The 24,947-nt window shown below is 37.0% G+C and overlaps 1 protein-coding gene across 1 annotated transcript in view; it reads left to right on the top strand.

The window, feature by feature from the left end:
- Window positions 1-24,947, top strand: part of CPNE8 (copine 8) — a 294,507-nt gene that overhangs the window by 73,613 nt on the left and 195,947 nt on the right. Inside the window, exons 7-8 of the mRNA XM_055580543.1 lie at window positions 11,880-11,919; window positions 24,587-24,663. Of these exons, the coding sequence (XP_055436518.1) occupies window positions 11,880-11,919; window positions 24,587-24,663 (117 nt within the window). The remainder of the gene's footprint in view (window positions 1-11,879; window positions 11,920-24,586; window positions 24,664-24,947) is intronic.

Here is a 24,947-nt window from a genome sequence, read left to right as displayed (position 1 = left end):
AGTAAGTATTTTTTGCAGAAACATTTTGCTGTTTTCTTGCCTTTTCAGAACATATATTACTCAGTAATATTTTAAAATGAAATGATATGGACAAGACTGCTTCTAACCTTTGAGACCATCTTAAAGATCATATGTGCTTTGTTGGTTCTTTAAACTCTTTGTCTAGGTATTTGCTCTGATTTTCAGAACCATCATTCTGTTTTCTTTTGGTTACTGTTTGTCATCAGGACCCTGTCATCATCATGAGCAACTGCTGCCAGGGGACTCTACTCACTCATTTTTTCCACAGTGTCTCATTTTGCCCTCCTTTTATTGGTTTCTTAAGTTCATGTCATTTGACATTCATAATTGTGGCTATTATAGAATTGTATGAGTAGAATGAAAATAAGGAAAATGTTAGTCTCAAAAGGATGATAGCAATCAAATGCAAGTCAGTAGACTAGAGAGCAAAATTTAAGAGCTGGGCAGGTCATTCTGGAAAGAAGTAGGTAAAGAATGATTTACCTGAACACAGATGGTGATCACATGCTCATCTCTACTGAACTTGAGATGAAGGAAGCTAATGGATTTTAAAGAGTTTCCAGTAAGAAAATAAATTTCACTGAATTCAGTGTTGGTTAGTCATTTAAATATTATGCCTGTTTTGCTAAATATCATTTCAAGAGTTACTTTCACAAATTAATGACTCAAATGAAAATATATTAGGTTTAGGAAGCACCAGATACTTGTACCATGTTTGACAGGCTTACCTAGGTATCCTTAGCATGGACAAGGAAGTCTTAAAGGTAGGAAGAAAGTTAGGGCATTGATAGAACTTAATATTCATCTCTAGTATTTTGTCATAAATCAGTAATATTGTTTAACTTGACTGTACAAGATTCAGGGAATTAAAAAAAAAAGAAAACAAAACTTCAACACACTCACTGATAGAAATATAGAAGAGAAGAATGATTGGATGGATTAATATGTTTGTTACTAATATCTTCCAGTTATTTTTAAGCTAAAATAATTATAGAAACTCATGTAGCTTGAGGGTTAGTATGTAAGTTCTGTAAGTATCAGACAAAAGATGTGGTGTGTGATAGTAATACTACTGCTATTATTTACAGTTTGTAGTAGAATCATTAATATATGTAAACAGATTTAAGCAACCCAATAAATTTCTGAGGCAGAGTTATCCCATTGTTATAAAAGAGAATACCAAGGCCTGGATAGGGGTTTAACTTGACATGCTCAAGGGTCTGAGCTTTCCAATATAGAGTCAAATTTTGCATAAAAATAGTTATTTTTTTTTATCTTCTTTGTAAATTGGCAGAATCAACCATCTTTCTTATTTGCTTTTGGTTGTCCTGGGTCTTTTTTGCTACAAGAGGGTTTTCGCTAGTTGTGGTGAGTGGGGACTACTCCTTGTTGTGGTGTGTGGTCTTCTCATTGCGGTGGCTTCTCTTCCTGTAGAGCTCTAGGCATGTGAACTTGGGAGTTGTGGGGCATGCAGGCCCTAGAGCATAGGCTCAGTAATTTTTGTGCACGGGCATAGTTGCTCCATGGCATGTGGGATCTTCTCTGCATTGGCAGGTGGATTCTTAACCATTGGACCACCAGCGAAGCCCATGCCTGAAATAGTTTATAATTTAATGGTACAAAACCTGACTTTCTAAAACTTTATGGAGAGTAAATAATGCCTGAACTATGTAATTTTAATTTTCCTCTTGGTTATCTAAAAAAATGAAAGTATTATGTTTGAAGTGTTCTACTTTACTCTGAATATAACAACAGAATATATTTACTCTAACTATGCAAAAGTAGGAATATGTAAGAACGTAGTATGTTTGATTAGAATGGACAATATTGTATTATTTTATCATAGTGTAACAAGAATAAAGAAAGTACCAAAGCAGTGTACATGAATGATATATTTTAACTTCAACTTTTTTCTTTTTTCCAAAAATAATATAGTATTTCTCATAGAAATTGTATAATGTTTGAAATATGAGAGCATGTTGTAAAATGTAATTAAATAAGCATCAGTTAGAGGAGGACATAGCAACCCACTCCAGTATACTTGCCAGGATAATCCCATGTACAGAGAAGCCTGGTAGGTTATAGGCCACGCAGTTACAAAGAGTTGGACACAACTGAATGACTGGGCATTTCAAGCGTCATATAAACTTTTGAATGTAATTGGTTAATTTCAGAAGTTTGAGTCAAGTAATATTATCTTCTTCCTTGGAAGAAAAGTTATGACCAACCTAGATAGCATATTGAAAAGCAGAGACATTACTTTGCCAACAAAGGTCCGTCTAGTCAAGGCTATGGTTTTTCCAGTGGTCATGTATGGATGTGAAAGTTGGACTGTGAAGAAAGCTGAGCACTGAAGAATTGATGCTTTTGAACTGTGGTGTTGGAGAAGACTCTTGAGAATCCCTTGGACTGCAAGGAGATCCAGCCAGTCCATTCTGAAGGAGATCAGCCCTGGGATTTCTTTGGAAGGAATGATGCTGAGGCTGAAACTCCAGTACTTTGGCCACCTCATGAGAAGAGTTGACTCATTGGAAAAGACCCTGATGCTGGGAGGGATTGGGGGCAGGAGGAGAAGGGGACGACAGAGGATGAGATGGCTGGATGGCATCACTGACTTGATGGATGTGAGTCTGAGTGAACTCCGAGAGTTGGTAATGGACAGGGAGGCCTGGCATGCTGCAGTTCATGGGGTCGCAAAGAATCGGACACAACTGAGTGAGTGAACTGAACTGAACTGAACTGAATATTATTTGAATTTTATATGATCTCTAAAACATTCAGAAAATTAAGACCTGATAAAGGGATGCCTAGAGAAGATTATCAAGAAAAGTAACAAATATATTTTCTTAGTTTATGCACTATTTTTGATATCACTTTAACTTGGAAGGAAAGTTATGACCAACCTAGACAGCATATTAAAAAGCAGACACATTACTTTGTCAACAAAAGTCCATCTAGTCAAGGCTATGGTTTTTCCAGTAGTCGTGTACAGATGTGAGAGTTGGACTATAAAGAAAGCTGAATGCAGAAGAATTGATGCTTTTGAACTATGGTGTTAGAGAAGACTCCTGACAGTCCCTTGGACTGCAAGGAGATCCAACCAGTCCATCCTAAAGGAGATCAGTCCTGGGTGTTCATTGGAAGGACTGATGTTGAAGCTGAAATTCCAATACTTTGGCCACCAGATGCTAAGAGCTGACTCATTTGAAAAGACCCTGATGCTGGGAAAGATTGAGGGAAAGAGGAGAAGGGGACAACAGAGGATGAGATGGTTGGATGGCATTACTGACTTGATGGACATGGGTTTGGGTGGACTCCAGGAATTGGTGATGGACAGGGAGGCCTGGCGTGCTACAGTTCATGGAGTCGCAAAGAGTCGGACATGACTGAGTGACCAAACTGAACTGAACTAACAATTTCTTCTAATTATCCATTTATATAAGTATACAACCTGTGAGAGCAGGCTTTGTTTCTTTTTCTAACACTGATTTTTCTACCATATCTATCTAAATAAATGTGAAAAGTAGTGTAATCTTTCTCTAGTTATGAGTACCTATTTATCCATTGTTTCTAACTGATTAGTTTTTACATTTTGTCTTAGCAGTGTGTTGCTTCTAGGAAAAAATATTCATTGCTGAAAATGTGGAAAATTAGAAAAGGATAAAGTAGTTAATGAAGTTCCCAACCTGGGGCTTCCCTAGTGGCTCAGTGGTAAAGAATCCACCTGCCAATGCAGGAGACAGGGGGTCGATCCCTGGGTTGGGAAGATGCCCTGGAGATGGAAATGGCAACCTACTCCCAGTATTCATGGACAGAGGACCCTGGTAGGCTACAATCCATGGTGTCACAAAGAGTCGGACATGACTTAGCAACAAAACAGCAACAGCAACAACAATCTCAACCTACATCACTCAGAGCACTAATGGAAATACCCTAACATACTTACAGTAGCATGGCCTTTTGAAGGAGCAACAGTGTAGAATAATACAATAGTCTAAATTGGACAACATAGATGTAAGTGGTTTTCAGAATTGTTTTTTATTTATTAACCTTTATGTTAATTTTTACAAATTTCTATTATTTTTTTATTGAAAAGAAGCTTTTCAATTGCACATTATGGAAGGTTTGAAAATGGCTTTCAGAAGGTTTTTTTAGTTAACTTTTAATGCTGATGGAAAATTGCTATCAGAGAGAGAGAGAGAGAGAGAGAAAATGAATGAATATATATTTCTGGCAGCACTGGCACAAATTCCAGTAAGTTCTGATTAAAGATAAGGTGTCCATATGTGCGTGGATTTATCTCTGGGCTTTCTATTTTGTTCCATTGATCTATATTTCTGTCTTTGTGCCAGTACCATACTGTCTTGATAACTGTGGCTTTGTAGTAGAGCCTGAAGTCAGGTAGGTTGATTCCTCCAGTTCCATTCTTCTTTCTCAAGATCGCTTTGGCTATTCGAGGTTTTTTGTTTTTCCATACAAATTGTGAAATTATTTGTTCTAGCTCTGTGAAGAATGCTGTTGGTAGCTTGATAGGGATTGCATTGAATCTATAGATTGCTTTGGGTAGTATACTCATTTTCACTACATTGATTCTTCCAATCCATGAACATGGTATATTTCTCCATCTGTTAGTGTCCTCTTTGATTTCTTTCACCAGTGTTTTATAGTTTTCTATATATAGGTCTTTAGTTTCTTTAGGTAGATATATTCCTAAGTATTTTATTCTTTCCGTTGCAATGGTGAATGGAATTGTTTCCTTAATTTCTCTTTCTGTTTTCTCATTATTAGTGTATAGGAATGCAAGGGATTTCTGTGTGTTGATTTTATATCCTGCAACTTTACTGTAGTCATTGATTAGTTCTAGTAATTTTCTGGTGGAGTCTTTAGGGTTATCTTTGACAAAGGAGGCAAGAATATACAATGGATTAAAGACAATCTCTTTAACAAGTGGTGCTGGGAACTCTGGTCAACCACTTGTAAAAGAATGAAACTAGAACACTTTCTAACACCATACACAAAAATAAACTCAAAATGGATTAAAGATCTAAACGTAAGACCAGAAACTATAAAACTCCTAGAGGAGAACATAGGCAAAACACTCTCTGACATACATCACAGCAGGATCCTCTATGACCCACCTCCCAGAATATTGGAAATAAAAGCAAAAATAAACAAATGGGACCTAATTAACCTTAAAAGCTTCTGCACATCAAAGGAAACTATTAGCAAGGTGAAAAGACAGCCTTCAGAATGGGAGAAGATAATAGCAAATGAAGCAACTGACAAACAACTAATCTCGAGAATATACAAGCAACTCCTACAGCTCAACTCCAGAAAAATAAATGACCCAATCAAAAAATGGGCCAAAGAACTAAATAGACATTTCTCCAAAGAAGACATACAGATGGCTAACAAACACATGAAAAGATGCTCAGCATCACTCATTATCAGAGAAATGCAAATCAAAACCACTATGAGGTACCATTTCACGCCAGTCAGAATGGCTGCAATCCAAAAGTCTACAAGTAATAAATGCTGGAGAGGGTGTGGAGAAAAGGGAACCCTCTTGCACTGTTGGTGGGAATGCAAACTAGTACAGCCACTATGGAGAACAGTGTGGAGATTCCTTAAAAAACTGGAAATAGACATGCCTTATGATCCAGCAATCCCACTGCTGGGCATACACACTGAGAAAACCAGAAGGGAAAGAGACACGAGTACCCCAATGTTCATCGCAGCACTGTTTATAATAGCCAGGACATGGAAGCAACCTAGATGTCCATCAGCAGATGAATGGATAAGAAAGCTGTGGTACATATACACAATGGAGTATTATTCAGCCATTAAAAAGAATACATTTGAATCAGTTCTAATGAGGTGGATGAAACTGGAGCCTATTATACAGAGTGAAGTAAGCCAGAAAGAAAAACACCAATACAGTTTACTAACGCATATATATGGAATTTAGAAAGATGGTAACAATAACCCTGTGTATGAGACAGCAAAAGAGACACTGATGTATAGAACAGTCTTATGGACTCTGTGGGAGAGGGAGAGGGTGGGAAGATTTGGGAGAATGGCATTGAAACATGTAAAATATCATGTATGAAATGAGTAGCCAGTCCAGGTTCGATGCACGATACTGGATGCTTGGGGCTGGTGCACTGGGACGACCCAGAGGGATGGAATGGGGAGGGAGGAGGGAGGAGGGTTCAGGATGGGGAACACATGTAAACCTGTGGCGGATTCATTTTGATATTTGGCAAATCTAATACAGTTATGTAAAGTTTAAAAATAAAATAAAATTAAAAAAAAAAAAAAAAAAAAAAAAAAAAAAAAACAAAATTATTATTATGGTGATTTGGTTGAGATATTTTAAGGTTAGTTTGTCAGCTATGAGTTGTAAAATTCTCCTGCCTGTTTGATTTGATGTATCATTCAAGAGACATAGTTTCTGTTATTATGCTGTTTTATCACAGTACTATGCTTTATCACAGATAAAGTCATAACTTTAGCATTCATTTATTTTGTTATAATTGTTACATGTATAATAGTATCGATACTTTATAATTCTTCTTGTTGTCATAATTGAAAACTTTATTATTGGTAGAACAGTTGTCATTGAGAAAGAAACGTGTATGTAGTATTTTCTGAAGAATACGAGAAATCATATATAACTACTTATGCTCTAATTTTTCCATTTGGGTACACCAACAAGGGAGTTAGAGGTCTAAATTTGACTTAGGTGAAAAGTGAAAGTGAAAGTGAAGTCGTGAAGTCATGTTCAACTCTTGCGACCCCATGGACTGTAGCCCACCAGGCTCCTCCGTCCATGGGATTTTCCAGGCAAGAATACTGGAGTGGGTTGCCATTTCCTTCTCCAAGAGATCTTCCCAACCCAGGGATTGAACCGGGTCTCGCACATTGTAGGCAAATTCTTTACCATCTGAGCCACAGTAGATGATTTCCCTCCTTTGTAAATGAATGGTGATAATTATGGAATTATCAAAATTCAGTTGAAGCTGAAACTCCAATACTTTGGCCACCTGATGCAAAGAGCTGACTCATTTGACAAGACCCTGATGCTGGGAAAAATTGAGGGAAAGAGGAGAAGGGAACAACAGAGAATGAGATGGTTGAATGGCATTACCGACCCGATGGACATGGGTTTGGGTGGACTCCGGGAGTTGGTAATGGACAGGGAGGCCTGGAGTGCTGCAGTTCATGGGGTCGCAAAGAGTCGGACACAACTGAGCGACTGAACTGAACTGATAATTATGGAATGCATATTGTTATTGCAATCTATTTTTGAAGATTCTCAACACTTTGAGAGAAAATATGTTCCTCTATTTCTTCCAATAATTGTCCCAACACTGTCAATTTCAATTTCTCCAATTGGTTAAGTGTTGTCTTAACAATGCCAAGATCTAACTGCATGACTTTTTAGTCACTTTGTATATTAGAACTATCTCATTTGTTAATAGTTATATAGTATTCATTTTAAAACTTTAATCTCACACTTAATCCAAAACTCTTTGCTTTCTCTCCCTTCAGTTGGAGATATTGTCATAGCTACTTACAAGAGAGAAGGGGGTTGGGATAGCAGAAAGGTAGGGGAGTTGGGAAGCAAATAAGTGTGTCTTTCTCCTGTGTTCTGAAAAACCTAGGCCTTAGAGTGTACTGGCCTCAGGGGATACATATCAAACACTCTGTCCTCTTCATTGTGGAGGAGGAACTAAAAAGTTGTACCTCAGTGCTAAATCAAATCTCAGAGGTATAGTTTTGGATGAAGTAGAAAAAAAAAATAGCTTTATTGCTTTGCCTGGCAAAGGGGGACACAGCAGACTGCTGCTCTTGAAAACTTGTGTCCTATCCTGGGAAGATTTGATGAGGAATTTTATAGCAATGGTTCAAGGGTGTTGTTGTTAATAAGACTAGGGTGTGTGAAGGGCCTGTACTCTTCTAATCTGGTCTCAGGTCATCTCTTGATTTGCTTCTCTAGTTCCTTTAGTCTGGCCTTGGGTGGTCTTCTCTGGGAAAAACATCTTACATTTGCTGAAAATTTTACTTCTATAAAGAGCTTAATGATATTGTTAAGTGGAATCAGTACCCTGCTCCAAGGCTTCACTATTGTTTCCTGGCTGCTCCTCCTCTGCCTTTGCATCCCTTCACTTCCATGATTAGCAACTATGAAATCTGCAATTTTGGAACTCAGGAAAGGTCATGGAGGTGGGAGTCTGTTCCTTACAAACAAGAAATGGGAGACATGGAAGGCTTCCATACCCAGGACCCCGACAGGTCCTGCTTGATTTCAAAAAGATGTCATTCTTTGTACCTCAGCTTTCAGAAGGCACTTCCCAGCATTGTCAGCTAACATTCTCTTCCACTGGAAGCCAAGGATGGACCTATTGTTGTTGTTCAATTGCTAAGTCGTGTCCAACTCTTTGCAACTCCATGACAGAGGGCTAGATGCTATCCTCCCCTTCACACAATCATCCTAGATTTTGGAGCTCCCCTTCACCTTGCTTTGGGGAATGGAAAGAACCTCCTTCTGCCCCTTCAGAGATAGTGAATAGCCTGTCACTTCATGAGTAAGCTTTGTAGAGAAGGGTTTGACCCTAATGAGAGTGACTTACTGGCAGCTCTGAGCTAAGCATGAGGAGGAACTTAGTATCTCTTGTTTTCAGCTTTGGGCCTTAGTTGGAATTTCAGAAATACAAGAAAAATTCCAGTCAACATCTGTTACCCTCTATTAGAAAACATAATCATTAGGAGTCACCCAAATCAGTTACTGCCAGTTCAGTATTTTACTAAGATTTCAACAGCAGAATGAAGTGGTTTACAAAATTCCTGTTTGTAAATTTAGGTACAAGTGTACAATCCTGGGGGTAAACTACTGAACTTTTGCTTTGCAATATATCCTTTCTTATTTAAGGGGATTATGGCATTCATAAACATAGACACACCCCCACACTCACACTCCCCAGCCCCATGCACACAGATATATTTTTACCATTTAGGATGTAGTGTTTATGTTCTGACTTAAGAGAATTAAAGCCAGTGATATTTTTAGAAAGTTAGAAGGAAAATTCCCATAAAAGAAAAATCATGGTAATTTTGAAAGCATTGTAATACAACATATTACAATGAGAATTACCTATTTTTGAGATAATAGCATTAAAAAGCTTTGTAAAGACAATTACGGAGGATTGTATTTGAAGATACTTAAATTCTTTGTGATGAAAACACAAACACTTCATTTTTGCTTATTGAATTGAACTGAATATACCATGTTCATTTCTGTTCAGTTCAGTCGCTCAGATTTCCTCTGCTTCAGATTTCCTTTTCCCTTTAGGTTCACCACAGAGCACTATAATAGAGCTCCCTGTGCTATGCATTATGTTCTCATTCAGTCCAGTCGCTCAGGTGCGTCCGACTCTTTAAGACCCTGTGGACTGCAGCATGACTGGCCTCCCTGTCCATCACCAACCCTCAAGTTTATTCAAACTCATGTGATGCCATCCAACCATCTCTTCTCCTCCTGCCCTCAATCTTTCCCAGCATCAGGGTCTTTTCTAATGAGTCAGTTCTTCGTATCAGGTGGCCAATGTATTGGAGTTTCATCTTCAACATCAGTCCTTCCAATGAATATTAAGTACTGATTTCCTTTAGGAAGGACTGGTTGGATTTCCTTGCAGTCCAAGGGACTCTCAAGAGTCTTCTCCAACACCACAGTTCAAAAGCATTAATTCTTCAGCGCTCACATCCGTATATGACCACTGGAAAAACCATAGCCTTGACTAGACAGTTTTTGTTGGCAAAGTAATGTCTCTGCTTTTTAATATGCTGTCTAGGTTGGTCATAACTTTTCTTCCAAGGAGTAAGCATCTTTTAATTTCATGGCTGCAGTCACCATGTGCAGTGATTTTGAAGCCCCCCAAAATGAAGTCTCTCACTGTTTCCACTGTTTCCCCATCTATTTGCCATGAAGTGATGAGACCAGATGCTATGATCTTAGTTTTCTGAATGTTGAGCCTTAAGCCAACTTTTTCACTCTCCTCTTTCACTTTCATCAAGAGGCTTTTTAGTTCCTCTTCACTTTCTGCCATAAGGATGTTGTCATCTGCATGTTTGAAGTTATTGATATTTCTCCTGGCAATCTTGATTCCAGCTTGTGCTTCTTCCAGCCCAGCGTTTCTCATGATGTACTCTGCATATAAGTTAAATTAGCAGGGTGACAGTATACAACCTTGCTGTACTCCTTTTCCTATTAGAAACCAGTCTGTTTTTCCATGTCCAGTTTTAACTGTTGCTTCTTGACCTGCATGCAGATTTCTCAAGAGGCAGGTCAGGTGGTCTGGTATTCCCATCTCTTTCAGAATTTTCCACAGTTTGTGGTGATCCACACAGTCAAAGGGTTTGGCATAGTCAATAAAACAGAAATAGATGTTTTTATGGAACTCTCTTGCTTTTTCAATGATCCAATGGAATTTGGCGATTTGATCTCTGGTCCCTCTGCCTTTTCTAAAACCAGCTTGAACATCTGAGAGTTTACAGTTCACATATTTTTGAAGCTATCTTAGAGAATATACCATGCTATTTCTCTCCAATCCACACTAAACCCTTTATAGAAAACATTTTCCAGGGATGATACTTGAGAAGGATCCAGGAGAGTTATACTTTACATATGATATTGCTACAGTTGCTAATTTTAATCTTACTCTCAAAAATTGTCTTGAATAAGAATTTTTTTTTTTACTAATACTTGTAGGCCTTTAGTAGATGTTGGCAATCTGCTGATTCAGAACTCTAGTTTACAGCTGTTGAGAGTGATCAAACTGCCCTGATATGAAGGAAAGTAATTTGTAACTCTATTTTTAACTCTTCTGAGACTGTCATTTGCATTGCACAAATTTAAAGCCAGTTTGTGGCAAACATTCTTTACTAGGGAGTAAGTGTACCTGTGCCAAGAATCAGTATACACAGTGAACTCTGTTTCTATGCCTTTTTTTGACTGAGATGCTTTTCTTTCTCTGGGAAAACATTCTTGTTATGTGAGAGGGAAGATTTTAATGAGCCATTAAAAAAAAAAGTTATTTTTTTGTAGGTAGCTATGCACAGTAATGTGAAAAGAATATGATTTAGGAGAAAGATTGGAGCCAGTACAAATATTTTCCTATTCAATAATTCAGCAAATTGAGGTTGATTTAAATGTTAGCAACCTTTCTGCTTTAAAAAAAAAAGTTAAAATGAGGGACTAAGTGATAGTGAGTGATATTTTCCCAGGATATCTTCAAAAAATCATTTGCTTCCAGTACCAACTAATCAAAAATAGGAACATAGTAGTCCTATATAAACATTTTTCTTTCTATAAAATACATGTTTTCCCTAAATCATATGATTGGAGAAAATTAATTTCCATTACTTTTGCCAATTTCAAAGCTAATAAGAGTATTTATGACATTAAATAAGACTTATTATATATACAAATGACAGTCTGTTTTCAGCACTTTTTTAAAAGAGAAATTTCAGTTTTTAGGGAGGATTATGAATCTATTGATTCACAGAAAAGGGAAATTTTAAAATTTTCTTATCAAGAAGAAGAGTTGATTACTGTGAAAGTATTAAAATTAAGACTTCTACTTAGGTGGTAGAAATAAAAGGACCCAGGGTTTATGAATTCTGCCTTTAGTATGTAGGCCAGAGTTTATGAGAAATTTCTAAATTTGCTAAATTTTTCTCTGTATCATATACTTTTCATTCATTTTTTTATATCATTTGTATTTTGGGGAAACACTAATGTTTTTCTCTAGCTTCACTTGTGGAAATAATTTAAAGTGTATATTTTAATTTTTTAGGTATGATGTTGATTCGAAGAGTCCCAACTTGTCCAAACATGTAAGTTCATATCTTTATGTTTTTTAAGATGATTAAAAATTAAATTAGTGTATCATGATTTCACTGGTATTTATGTTAATTGAGTCATATTAAAGTTGTATACAGAGAAGGCAATGGCAACCCACTCCAGTACTCTTGTCTGGAAAATCCCATGGACAGAGGGGCCTGGTGGGCTGCAGTCCATGGGGTCGCTAGGAGTCGGACATGACTGAGTGGCTTCACTTTCACTTTTCACTTTCATGCATTGGAGAAGGAAATGGCAACCCACTCCAGTGTTCTTGTCTGGAGAATCCCAGGGATGGGGGAGCCTGGTGGGCTGCTGTCTATGGGGTCACACATAGTCAGACATGACTGAAGCGACTTAGCAGCAGCAGCAAAGTTGTATGTCCACAACTTACCTAATAATTACATTGAAAATAAATAACATTTTATTTACATTTAATTTTTTAAATTAGACCATAGTTACTTTAAAATATTGTGATGGTTTTTGCCATACATCAACATGAATCAGCATTAAGTATACATATATTGCCTCCTAATTCAACACCCCCTCCCACTTCTTTCCCCATTCCACCCCTAAGGTCACAGAGGCTTTGGGTTCCCTGTCCCATACAACGAACTCTCATTGGCTATCTGTTTTACATATGGTAACATATATATTTCAATGCTATTCTCATATACTATGCCACCCTCTCCTTCCCTCACTGTGTCCAAAACATCTGTGTCTCCTTTGTGCTCTGCAAGTAAGATTTTCAGTACTGTCTTTCTAGATTCCTCATACATGTGTTAATATATGATATTTGTCTTTCTTTTTCTAACTTACTTTTCTCTGTATAATAGCCTCTAGGTTCATTCATCTCATTAGAACGGACTTAAATGCATTCCTTTTTATAGCTGAGTAATATTCCATTGTGTATATGCCATAACTTCCTTGTCCATTCATCTATTGCACATCTAGCTTGCTTCCAAGTCCTAGTTATTGTAAATAGTGCTGCAATGAACATTGGGGTGCATGTGCCTTTTTCACTTATGGTTTCCTCCAGATATATGCTGAGCAGTGAGTTTGCTGGGTCATACGGTAGTTTTATTCCTAGTTTTTTAATGAAATGTCTATTCTATTCTACATAGTGGCCATATCAGTTTTTATTCCCACCAGTGGTATAAGAGAGTTCCCTTTTCTCTACAACCTCTCCAGCATTTATTATTTGTAGACTTTTTGATGATGGCCCATGTGAGATGTTTCCTCATTATAGTTTTGATTTGTATTTCTCTAATAATAAGCAATATTTAGCATCTTTTCATGTGTTTATTAGCCATCTGCATGTCTCCTTTGGAGAAATGTCTGTTTATGTCTTCTGTCCACTTTTTGATTGGGTTGTTTGTTTTTCTGATATTGAGCTGCTGACCTGCTTTGTCATTTATTTTGTTTGTATTTTCTCCCACTCAAGGGTTGTCTTTTCACTTTATGTATAGTTTGTTGTGCAAAAGCTCTTAGATTTAATTAGGTCCCATTTGTTTATTTTCGTATTTCCATTACTCTAGGAGGTGGCTTATAAAAGCTCTTGTTGTGATTTATATCAGAGAGTGTTCTGCCTATGTTTTCCTCTAAGAGTTTTATAGTTTCTCATCTTCTGTTTGGGTCTTTAATGCATTTTGACTATATTTTTGTGTATGGTGTTAGGAAGTATTCTAATTTCATTCCTTTACAAGTAGCTGACCAGTTTTCCCAGCACTGCTTGTGGACAAGAGTATCTTTTCTCCATTATACACTTTTTGCCTCCTTTTTTAAAGATAAAGTGTGCATAAGTGCATGGGTTTATCTCTGGGCTTTCTATCTTGCTCTATTAGTCTATATTTCTATTTTTGTGCCAGTACTATACTGTCTTGAGGACTGTAGCTTTGTAATATAGTCTTAAGTCAGGAAGGTTGATTCCTCCAGTTTCATTCTTCTTTCTCAAGATTGCTTTGGCTATTCAGTATCTTTTGTGTTTTCATACAAACTGTGAAATTATTTGTTCTAGTTTTGCAAAAAATACCTTTGGTAGTTTGATAGGGATTGCACTGTATCTGAGGATTGCTTTTGGTACTATAGTTGTTTTCACTATGTTGATTCCTCTAGTCCAAGAACATGGTATATCTCTCCATCTGTTTGTGACATTTCTGATTTCTTCCATCAGCGTCTTACAGTTTTTTGCATACAGGTGTTTTGTCTATTTAAATAAATTTATAACTAAATATTTTATCTTTTTGTTGCTGTGGTGAATAGGATAGTTTTCTTAATTTCTCTTTCTGATTTTTCATTGTTAGTGTGTAGGAATGCAAAAGGATTTCTGTATATTAATATTATATACTGCAAGTTTACTATATCCATTGATTAACTCTAGTATTTTTCTGGTGGCATCTTTAGGGTTTTCTTTGTAGATATTCATGTTTTCTGCAAACAAAGTTTTACTTCTTTTTCAATCTTGATTCATTTTATTTCTTTTTCTTCTATGATTGTTGTAGCTTGGACTTCCAAAACTATTTTGAATAATAGTGGTGAGAGTGGGTACCTTTGTCTTGTCCCTGATTTTAGAGGAAATGCTTTCAGTTTTTCACCATTGAGTATAATGTTTTCTGTGGGTTTGTTGTGTGTGGCCTTTACTATGTTGAGTTGTTTCTTCTTTGCCTACTTTCTGAATTGTTTTTATCATAAATTATACTGAATTTTGTCAAAGTCTTTCTCTGCATTTGTTGAGATGATCATATGGTTTTATCTTTGAATCTGTTAGTATGGTGTATCACATCGATTGATTTGTGGATATTGAAGAATCTTTGTATCCCTGATATAACGCCCACTTAATCATGATGTATGGTCTTTATAATGTGTTGTTGGATTCTGTTTGCTAGAATTTTGTTGAGAATTTTTGCACCTATGTTCATCAGTGATATTAGCCTGTAATTTTCTTATTTTGTGGATCTTTGTCTGGTTTTGGTATTATTAGGATACCAGGATATAGAATGAGTTCATGAGTTTTCCTTCCTCTGTGATTTCCTGGAAGAGTTTGACTAGGACAGGTGTTAACTCTTCTCTAAGCTTTTAGTAGAATTTGCCTATGTAATCATCCGCATGCGTGCCAAGTTGCTTCAGTCGTGTCCAACTCTTTGCAACCACACGGACTGCGGCCTGCCAGGCTCCTCTGTCCATCAGATTCTCTAGGCTAGAATACTTGAGTGAGTCGCCATGCTGTCCTCCAGGGGATCTTCCTGACCCAGGAATCGAACACGTGTCTCTTATATCTCTTACATTGGCAGGCAGATTCTTTACCACTAGTGCTGCCTGGGAAGCCCATGTAGCCATCTAGCCCTGGGCTTTGTTTGTTGGAAGATTTTTTTATTATAGTTTTGATTTCTATGCTTGTGATTGGTCTGTTCATATTTTCCTTTTCTTCCTGGTTCAATTTTGAAAGATTATACATTTCTAAGAATTTGTCAATTTCTTCCAGGTTGTCCAATTTTATTGGCATATAGTTGTTCATGGTAGTCCCATGGGCCTTTGTATTTCTGTGTTGTCTGTTGTAACTTCTTTTTCATTTGTAATTTTATTGGTTTGTGTCTTCTTCCCTTTTTTCTTGATGAGTGTGGCTAACGGTTTTAGAATTTTGTTTATCTTCTTGAAGAACCAACTTTTACTTTTATTGAGCTTTACTAGAGTCTCCTTCATTTCTTTTGCATTTCTTTTGCTATGATCTTTATGATTTCTTTCCTTCTACTAACTTCGGGTTTGTTGTTGTTGTTTGTTTTGGTTTGTTGTTTTTATGTTTGTTTTGTTGTTCTTCTTCTTTTTCTAGTTGCTTTAGGTGTAGTATTACATAGATTTGATGTCTCTTGCTTCTTGATGTAGAATTGTATTGCTATAAACTTCCCTCTTAGCACTACTTTTTCTGCGTCCCATAGATTTTAAGTTGTCATGTCTTTGTTGTCATTTGTTTTTAGCCATATTTTCATTTCCTTTTTGATTCTTCAGTGATCTGTTGGTTCTTTGTAAGTGTATTGTTTAGCCTCCATGTGCTTGTGTTTTTCATAGGTTTTTTTTTTTCTATAATTGCTATCTAATCTTATAAAGCTGTGATCAGAGAAGATATTTGAAATTATTTCAATTTTTAGAAATTTGCCAAAGCCTGATTTGTGGCCCAGGATATGATCTATCCTAGAGAATATTCCATGTGCATCTGAGAAAAAAGTGAAATCTATTTTGGGGGGTTGAAATGTCAATAGATATCAATTAGGTCTGACTTGTCCTATGTATCATTTATAGCTTGTGTTTTCTTACTAATTTTCTGTCTGGATGATTTGTCTATTGATGTGACTGTGGTATTAAAGTCTCCCACTATTATTGTGTTACTGTCAATTTCCTCTTTAATAGTTGTTAGCATATGCCTTACATATTGAGGTGCTCCTATGTTGGGTGCATGTATACTTATAATTTTTAGGTCTTCTTGGAATGATTCCTTGATCATTATATAATGCCCTTTGTCTCTTGTAACAATCTTTGTTTTAAAGTCTATTTCATCTAATATGAATATTGCTACTCTTGCTTTCTTTTGATCTCTGTTTGCATGAGTATCTTTCCAGCTTCTCACTTTCAGGCTGTACGTGTCCTTAGGTTTAAGGTGTTTCTCTTGAAGATGGCATATATAGGGATCTCCCTTTTGTACCATTCAGCCAATCTGTGTCTTTGGGTTGGAGCATCTAGGCCATTTACATTTAAGGTAATCATTTATAAGTATGATCCTGTGAACATTTAATTTATTGTTTTGAGTTTGTTTTTATAGGCCTTTTCTGTCTTTCTTGTCTAGAGACTTTCCTTTAGCATTTATTAAAGAGCTGGTGTGGTGGTGTTGAATTATCTTAGATTTTTATTGTCTGTAAAACTTTTGGTTTCTCTTCCAAATCTGAATGAGATCCTTGCTCAATAGAGTAATCTTGGTTGTATGTTTTTTTTCTTTCATAGCTTTAAATATATCCTGCCATTCCCTTCTTGCCTGCAGAGTTTTTGTTGAAAGACCAGCTGTTAGCATTATGGAAATTCCCTTGTATGTCATTTGTTGTTTTTCCTTGCTACTTTTAATATTTGTTCTTTGTGTTTAATTTTTGTTAGTTTGATTAACATGTTTTTTGGCATATTTCTCCTTGGGTTTATCATGGATGGGACTTTCTATGCTTCCTGGACTTGGGTGGCTATTTCCCTCCCATTTTAGGGAAGTTTTCTACTATAATCTCCTCACATATTTTCTCATGCCCTTTCCTTTTGTCTTCTTTTTCTGAGACTCCTATGATTTGAATGTTGGAGCTCTTAGTGCTGTCTCAGAGGTCTCTGAGGCTGTCTTCATTTCTTTAACATGTAAGATAAGACACTTTTGGATTTTATAATGACGCTCAAAATGAGCATGTGTACTGACCAAGAATGTAAAGCAGTTTGTGAAAGAAAATATATTATTTTATTCAGATATTTATAGTATCTCCAGTACTATAATCTAGTGGCTAGTGGAAAGTTTAGAGTATATAGTAATATTCTTTAATTCCAGGAAAGTAGGGGAAGAAAGAGGAGGCATATTTTTATTAAATACTTACTATGTTCCAAGTATTTATTCTAAGTGTTTTGAATATGTTATCTAACTTAGATCTCCCAACAATTTAATTTGTAAATATTATTTATAAAGTTTATTTTATAGATTAGAATACTGAAGGTAAAGGCTTTAATAAATCTTTGAATCAAAATACAGACACAGGTGGTCTAGGTTTGTTCAATATGGTTTATAGACATTTCAACAGACTTCAAAACTACGTTCTATCTGTATATTATTTAGACTGTAAAATAATGATTTTAAACATTTAAACATTTTAAACATTTAACAGGTTTTAAAACATTTAATAGGTATTTGTTGACCTCCTGGTCAGTTTTTCAAAAGTCTTATAGTTAATATGTTGAAATTATTTGAAGCATTCTCAATTGCAAGGCAATGGCAACCCACTCCAGTACTCTTGCCTGGCAAATCCCATGGACGGAGGAGCCTGGTAGGCTGCAGTCCATGGGGTTGCTAGGAGTCGAACACAACTGAGCGACTTCACTTTCACTTTTCACTTTTATGCACTGGAGAAGGAGATGGCAACCCACTCCAGTGTTCTTGCCTGGAGAATCCCTGGTGGGCTGCCGTCTATGGGGTCGTACAGAGTCGGACACGACTGAAGCGACTTAGCAACAGCAGCAGCAGCCACTCTAAAGTGGATTTGGTCTATGTGTTTGTTAGAGTTCTAGTAAAGTACTTGGATTTATTACTGGAAATTCTATTATTATCTAATTATAGTGGCTCATCAACTGAAATGCAACACTATAATAAGAAACAATAAAGCAGTTTCTATTTTAGGTAGTCTTTATTTCTCTATCTAAATACAGAGCAAATATCTAAAAATATCCATTAAGGGACACTAATGTACTACTACTTACTTAGAGTTTGTTATATCTACTACCCATTATATATACTACTGTGGGCAAGAATCCCTTAGAAGAAACAGAGTAGCCCTCAGAGTCGACAAAAGAGTCTGAAATGCAGTACTTGGGTGCAATCTCAAGAATGACAGAATGATCTCTGTTTCCAAGGCAAACCATTCAGTATCACAGTAATCCAAGTATATGCCTCAACCATTAAATGCTGAAGAAGCTGAAGCTGAAGAGTTCTATGAAGACTTACAAGACCTTCTAGAACTTACACCCAAAAAAAGTTGTCCTTTTCATCATAGGGGGCTGGAATGCAAAACAAGGAAGTCAAGAGATACCTGGAGTAACAGGCAAATTTTTCCTTAGAGTACAAAATGAAGCAGGGCAAAGGCTAACAGAGTTTTACCAAGAGAACGCACTGGTCATAGCAAAGATCCTCTTCCAATAACACAAGAGACTCTACACATGGACATCACCAGATTGTTAATACCTAAATTAGATTGATTATATTCTTGGCAGCCAAAGATGGAGAAGCTCTATACATTCAGCAAAAACAAGACTAGGATCTGATTGTAGCTCAGATCATGAACTCCTTATTGCCAAATTCAGATTTAAATTGAAGAAACTAAGGAAAACCATTAGACCATTCAGGTATGACCTAAATCCAATCCCTTACAATTATACAGTGAAAGTGACAAACAGATTCGAGAGATTAGATCTGATAGACAGTGCCTGAAGAACTATGGACAAAGGTTTGTGACAGTGTACAGGAGGCAGTGATCCAGACGATCCCCAAGAAAAAGAAATGCAAACAGGCAAAACGATTGTCTGAGGAGGCCTTACAAATAGCTGAGTAAAGAAGAGAAGCAAAAGGCAAGGGGGAAAAGGAAAGATATGCCCACCTGAATGCAGAGTTCCAAAGAATAGCAAGGAGAGATAAGAAAGGCTTCCTCAGTGATCAATGAAAAGAAATAGAGGAAAACAATAGAATGGGAAAGACTAGAGATCTCTTCAAGAAAATTAGAGATACCAAGGGAACATTTCATGCAAAGATGAGCACAATGAAGGACAGAAATTGTATGGACCTAACAGAAGCAGAAAATATTAAGAAGAGGTGGCAAGAATACACAGAAGAACTATACAAAAAAGATCCTCATGACCCAGATACCATGATGGTGTGATCACTCACCTAGAGCCAGATATCCCAGAATGCAAAGTCAAGTGGGAATTAGAAAGCATCACTAGGAACAAAGCTAGTGGAGGTGATGGAACTCCAGTTGAGCTATTTCAAATCCTAAACAATGATCCTGTAAAAGTGCTGCACTCAATATGCCAGCAATTTTGGAAAACTCATCAGTGGCCACAGGACTGGAAAGGTCAGTTTTCATTCCAGTCCCAAAGAAAGGCAATGCCAAAGAATGTTCAAACTACCACATAATCGCACTCCTCTCACACACTAGCAAAGTAATGCTCAAAATTCTCCAAGCCAGACTTCAGCAGTACGTGAACTGTGAACTTCCAGATGTTCAAGCTGGATTTAGAAAAGGCAGAGGAACCAGAAGTCAAATTGTCAACATCCACTGGATCATCAAAAAAGCAAGAGGGTTCCAGAAAAATATCTAAGCGTTAAGTGTTAGTCACTCAGTCATGCTCGACTCTTTGCAACCCCATGGACTGCAACCCACCAGGCTCCTCTGTCCATGAGATTTTCCAGGCAAGGATATGGGAGTGGGTTGCCATTTCCTTCTCCAGAGCATCTTCCCAACCCAGGGATTGAATTCACATCTTCTGTACTGCAGGCAGATTCTTTACCAACTGAGCTACAAGTGAAGTGCCAGAAAAATATCTACTTCTGCTTTATTGACTGCACCAAAGCCTTTGACTATGTGGATCACAGCAAACTGTGGAAAATTCTTCAAGAGATGGGAATACCAGGCCACCTTACCTGCCCCCTGAGAAGTCTGTATGCAGTTCAAGAAGCAACAGTTAGAACTGGATATGGAACATGGACTGGTTTTAAATTGGGAAAGGAGTACGTCAAGGCTGTACATTTTCACCCTGTTTATTTAACTTATATGCAGAGTACATCATGCGAAATGTGGGTCTGTATGAATTACAGGCTGGAGTCAAGATGGCCAGGAGAAATTTCAATAACCTCAGATATGCAGATGACACCACCCTTATGGCAAAAAGCAAAGAAGAACTAAAGAGCCTCTTCATGAAAGTGAAAGAGGAGAGTAAAAAATTTGGCTTAAAATGAAACATTCAAAAAATGAAGATCATGGCATCTGGTCTCATCACTTCATGACAAACAGATGGGAAAACAATGAAAACAGTGAGAGACTCTTTTGGGGGGCTCCAAAATCACCTCAGATGGTGACTGCAGCCATGAAATTAAAAGACATTTGCTCCTTGTAAGAAAAGCTATGACCAACCTAGAGAACATATTAAAAAGCAGAGACATTACTTTGCCAACAAAGGTCTGTCTAGTCAAGGCTATGATTTTTCCAGTAGTCATGTATGGATGTGAGAATTGGAGTATAAAGAAAGCTGAGTGTGTAAGAATTGATGGTTTTGAACTGTAGTGTTGGCAAAGACTCTTATTAAGAATTCCTTGGACTGCAAGGAGATCCAACCAGTCCATCCTAAAGGAAATCATTCCTAAATATTCATTGGAAAGACTGATGCTGAAGTTGAAACTCTAGTACTTTGGCCACCTGATGGGAAGAACTGACTCTCTGGGAAAGACCCTGATGCTGGGAAAGATTGAAGGCAGGGGGAAAAGGGGTCAAAAGAGGATAAGGTGCTTGGATGGCATCACCGACTCGATGAATATGAGTTTGAGCAAGCTCTGGTTTTAGTGATGGGATCGCAAAGAGTCAGACACGACTGTGACACTAAACTGCACTGCCTGAATGAATGACTAGTTAGCATTGTGTAAAATGCATAGGGAATGTAGACCATTGAGCTGAATTGTGGTCTTTACAGACTGGGACCTGGGGACTGAAGTCGAGGAAAAGAAAGTGATGAAAAGAAGGACGCAGGGGACTCAAGTCTCGAGTGAAACAAGGGTGCTTTATTCATGGCAGCATGTGTGTATATATTGTTATACAAGGAAGCTTTAGGCAAAAAATAAATTTGAGCAAAAACACTGAAACCAGATGCATAACTACAGTGACTAAGGAAATAACAATCGTCACAGGGCCATGACAACAGTAACTATTGGAATAACAATCGTCACAGGGCCAGAAGACAATCCGTGTCTTGAGAAATAGGAACATGATTAAGTAGTTTTACAGAAAAGTAAAAAGTTACTGAAAGGAATCCACATATGCTTTCTGTCTCATGATCTCAGTCCTGAGAACTGCGTGCAGCTCTGCTCGTTCCTGTTTTCCAGGAACTGATAAGGAACAGAGGACCCTTGAGGAACAGAAAACAATATACAGGACTCCTTAAAATTAAACATTCCCTGACACTGACTGAAAAACGGATTCAGTAGACCTTTTCCAACACAAGAAGTAGTTGACAAATATTAAATATTATGTGCTGATTTTTGCATTATGAATAGCACATGGATTGTATGCACATCATGACTACATGAACATAGGCAGATGTAAAACAATTACATAAGTACCATAATATTTAGGGGCAGAGATTGCAGTAGCAGTAGCTACTTTATTGCAGTAGCAATAAAAGGTTTCAGTCCACACTACATCTTTTTGATGCTCTTTTTATTGATTTTATTATTTTTATTTCCTTTTAGTTCAGTTAAGATGATATGCATGTGTTCTACGCTAAATTATATATGTGGACTCTAATATGGAATGTTCAATATATCTGTTCTGTTTTCTTGAGTTACTACAGCAGTGAAAAGCTTTTAGTGAGACTTGTTCTTTTATTGACCAAATCCATTTAATATGCAGAATGAGCAGCTGCCCATCAATACTAATATCCTTAGAAAACAGTTCTAGAATCCCCATGTATATTTTGCTGCTGACCTAGAAGATCAATGACATTTCAAATCTTTAGTATCAAGTTCTCACATACAGTGTGACTTAGAAAAAGTCATGTTTGTTTTTAAAAATCCATAGACACATTTGTAAAGTCTGTTATGAAGTTGGCAAAGACATGTTATTTTTAAGGATATTTAATTTAAATGTGTCAAGCCTTTACCTGAAGTACATTTTACTTATTTGAAAGCAAAATTTAAAATGATTTGCAGTTTAATGAAAGTATTGATATTCTGTCAGCAGTCAAGATCCAAATCCAGATTTATTTTCTTTCTCCCTCTCTTCATTGCCCCACCCCCACTATGTACAAGTGAAGCTAAGTCACTTCAGTCATGTCTGACTCTGCAACCTGCTGGACTGTAGTCCTCCAGGCTCCTCTGTCCGTGGGATTCTCCAGGCCAGAATATTGAAGTGGGTTCTCATTCCCTTCTCCAGGGAATCTTCCCAACCCAGGGATCAGATCCACGTTTCTTATGTCTCACTGCATTGGCAGGCAGGGTCTTTACCCCTGTTGCCACTTGGGAGGTCCAAGTGCAAGTACAGTTTACACCAAATCCTGCCATTTTTCTGCACATTTCCCAAGTGTCTCTTACAACTTTAGCTTGAGGCTTAACACTTTCCTTCCTATTAACTACTGTAGCCTTTTGATTGATCTGACTTTCAGATTTTTCTTCACTCCTCAGTCCTTTCTGCAAATTGGTAGCTAAGTAATCTTGTGAATCCATTGTTCTAATGGTGTCCCTGCTTTGCTGAAAGGTTGCTGAAAGGCTGCCAGTTGCTTCTAAGGCTTTTTTTTTTTTTTTTGGCTTGGCCAAGAGGGCTCACCACAGTATTGGTTCTTCATTTCTGTTTCTGCCCTTTATTTAAGGTCTGCTCTTTTTTTCATTGTACTCTTGTCTGTTATTCTGATTTATTCTCTAGGACTGAAATGGTCCAACTCTCTCCTATTTGTAGTCTGAATCCTACATGGCTCTCAAGGCTTACATACTTTGGAAAAATATTCCCTTGACTGTCCTAGTCTACAGTGGCCTTTTTTTCTCTCATGAGATTTAGGGCAGCTTCCTGTGAATAACACAGTTTTTACTTTTGTGGCTTGTTAGGTATTTAAAATTTTTATTTAGTAAAACTTAAAAGAGCATTTTGTTTGCTGTCATTCTTTCTTAGGGATTTTCCTGGGCCAGTTCACAGTACAGTGTAGACAGATCTCCCACTTTCTCCTTTAATGCAGCTTGGGATCATACACAGGCCATGATGTGCCTCTCCCTGAACCACCTCTATGTTTTCTTGACGCACATATCTGGATGGTGTTGGAACCCTTATTTTATTAACATGGGGAGTTGCATTGTATTTATGATATTTAAATCTTTAGGCAGTATTTCAGTCTTGAATCAGAATATCTGGGTATCTCTGCTATTCATTGACTGCTTAAAACATGAAGGAAAACATCTTAGATGATTAGTTTCTTTATATGTGAAATTTATTAATAGTATTAGTAACAAACCTCTCATTTTGCAGGGTTATTCTGAGTCTTGAAAATAAGACTTAATATTATACTTACCCCATTTGGGGGCACTTAGTATCTACAAATATCATCTCATGCAATAATAACTCATTGAATTCACAATAGCTCTATAAGGGGGCAACTATGTGTGTGAGGAAACTGGACAGCATAATAACTGCCATTTCATAAATGGTCAGTGGTTGTGCTGGAATAGACATCTGGCAGTGTGACTCTGGATGCTGGTTGTAGCCGTGCTATCACACTGCTTCTCTGTAAGTAGCGCTGTTAGTGTTGGCCACCACTGCCCTGTGCGTTTATGATTTGCCTTCTCAGACAAAAGTTTAGTAATTTCAGGGACATCTCAAGTCAATTCAGTTGTGAATTCAAATCCTGGAACTTGTTTTCCATTTTCATTTTAATTTAAAAAAGAGAAAGAAAGCAAATACAATGTCTGAGCACTCATAATAACAAACTAACTTAGTGATTAAAAAAACAGAAGGCTGTGCAAACTTAGGGGACAATCATATGCTAAAATTCATGCATTTTGAGCTCATTTTGTTTATTATTGGAAGTTAGAGAATTCAATAAGTTAACAATGAAAACAATGCAGATATGATGTACAGAATACGTAAAGACAGTTTGGGAACTTAAGTGCCTTAATCTTTTTATCTATTTTAGGACTTTCTGGGACAAGTGTTTTGTACATTGGGGGAGATTGTTGGTTCACAGGGAAGTCGCCTGGAAAAGTCCATAGTGTAAGTATTTTTTCTTTAATTTTAGACAATGAAATGTTAACTTTTCATTTTCTATTTTGAAAGTTTGGAATTGATGAATATGTGGTTGTAGATCAAAACTGTGTTTTAAAATCTTGAGTTTTTTTACTTCCAACAAATCATTTTGACATTTTTGTAAAGGATAATTTGTATTTCAGCTGTAATATGCCATGCTACAAAATGTTCACAAAATGAAATGAGAAAATTTAAGCAAGAAAACATGTTTTCCTCCTTTTGGTTTTAATATTATTTCTTAGATACAGTAC

The sequence above is a fragment of the Bubalus kerabau genome, chromosome 1, assembly GCF_029407905.1.
Source record: "Bubalus kerabau isolate K-KA32 ecotype Philippines breed swamp buffalo chromosome 1, PCC_UOA_SB_1v2, whole genome shotgun sequence".
In the NCBI taxonomy this organism is placed as follows: Eukaryota; Metazoa; Chordata; class Mammalia; order Artiodactyla; family Bovidae; genus Bubalus; species Bubalus kerabau.
This window is presented reverse-complemented; position numbering and strand designations above follow the sequence as displayed.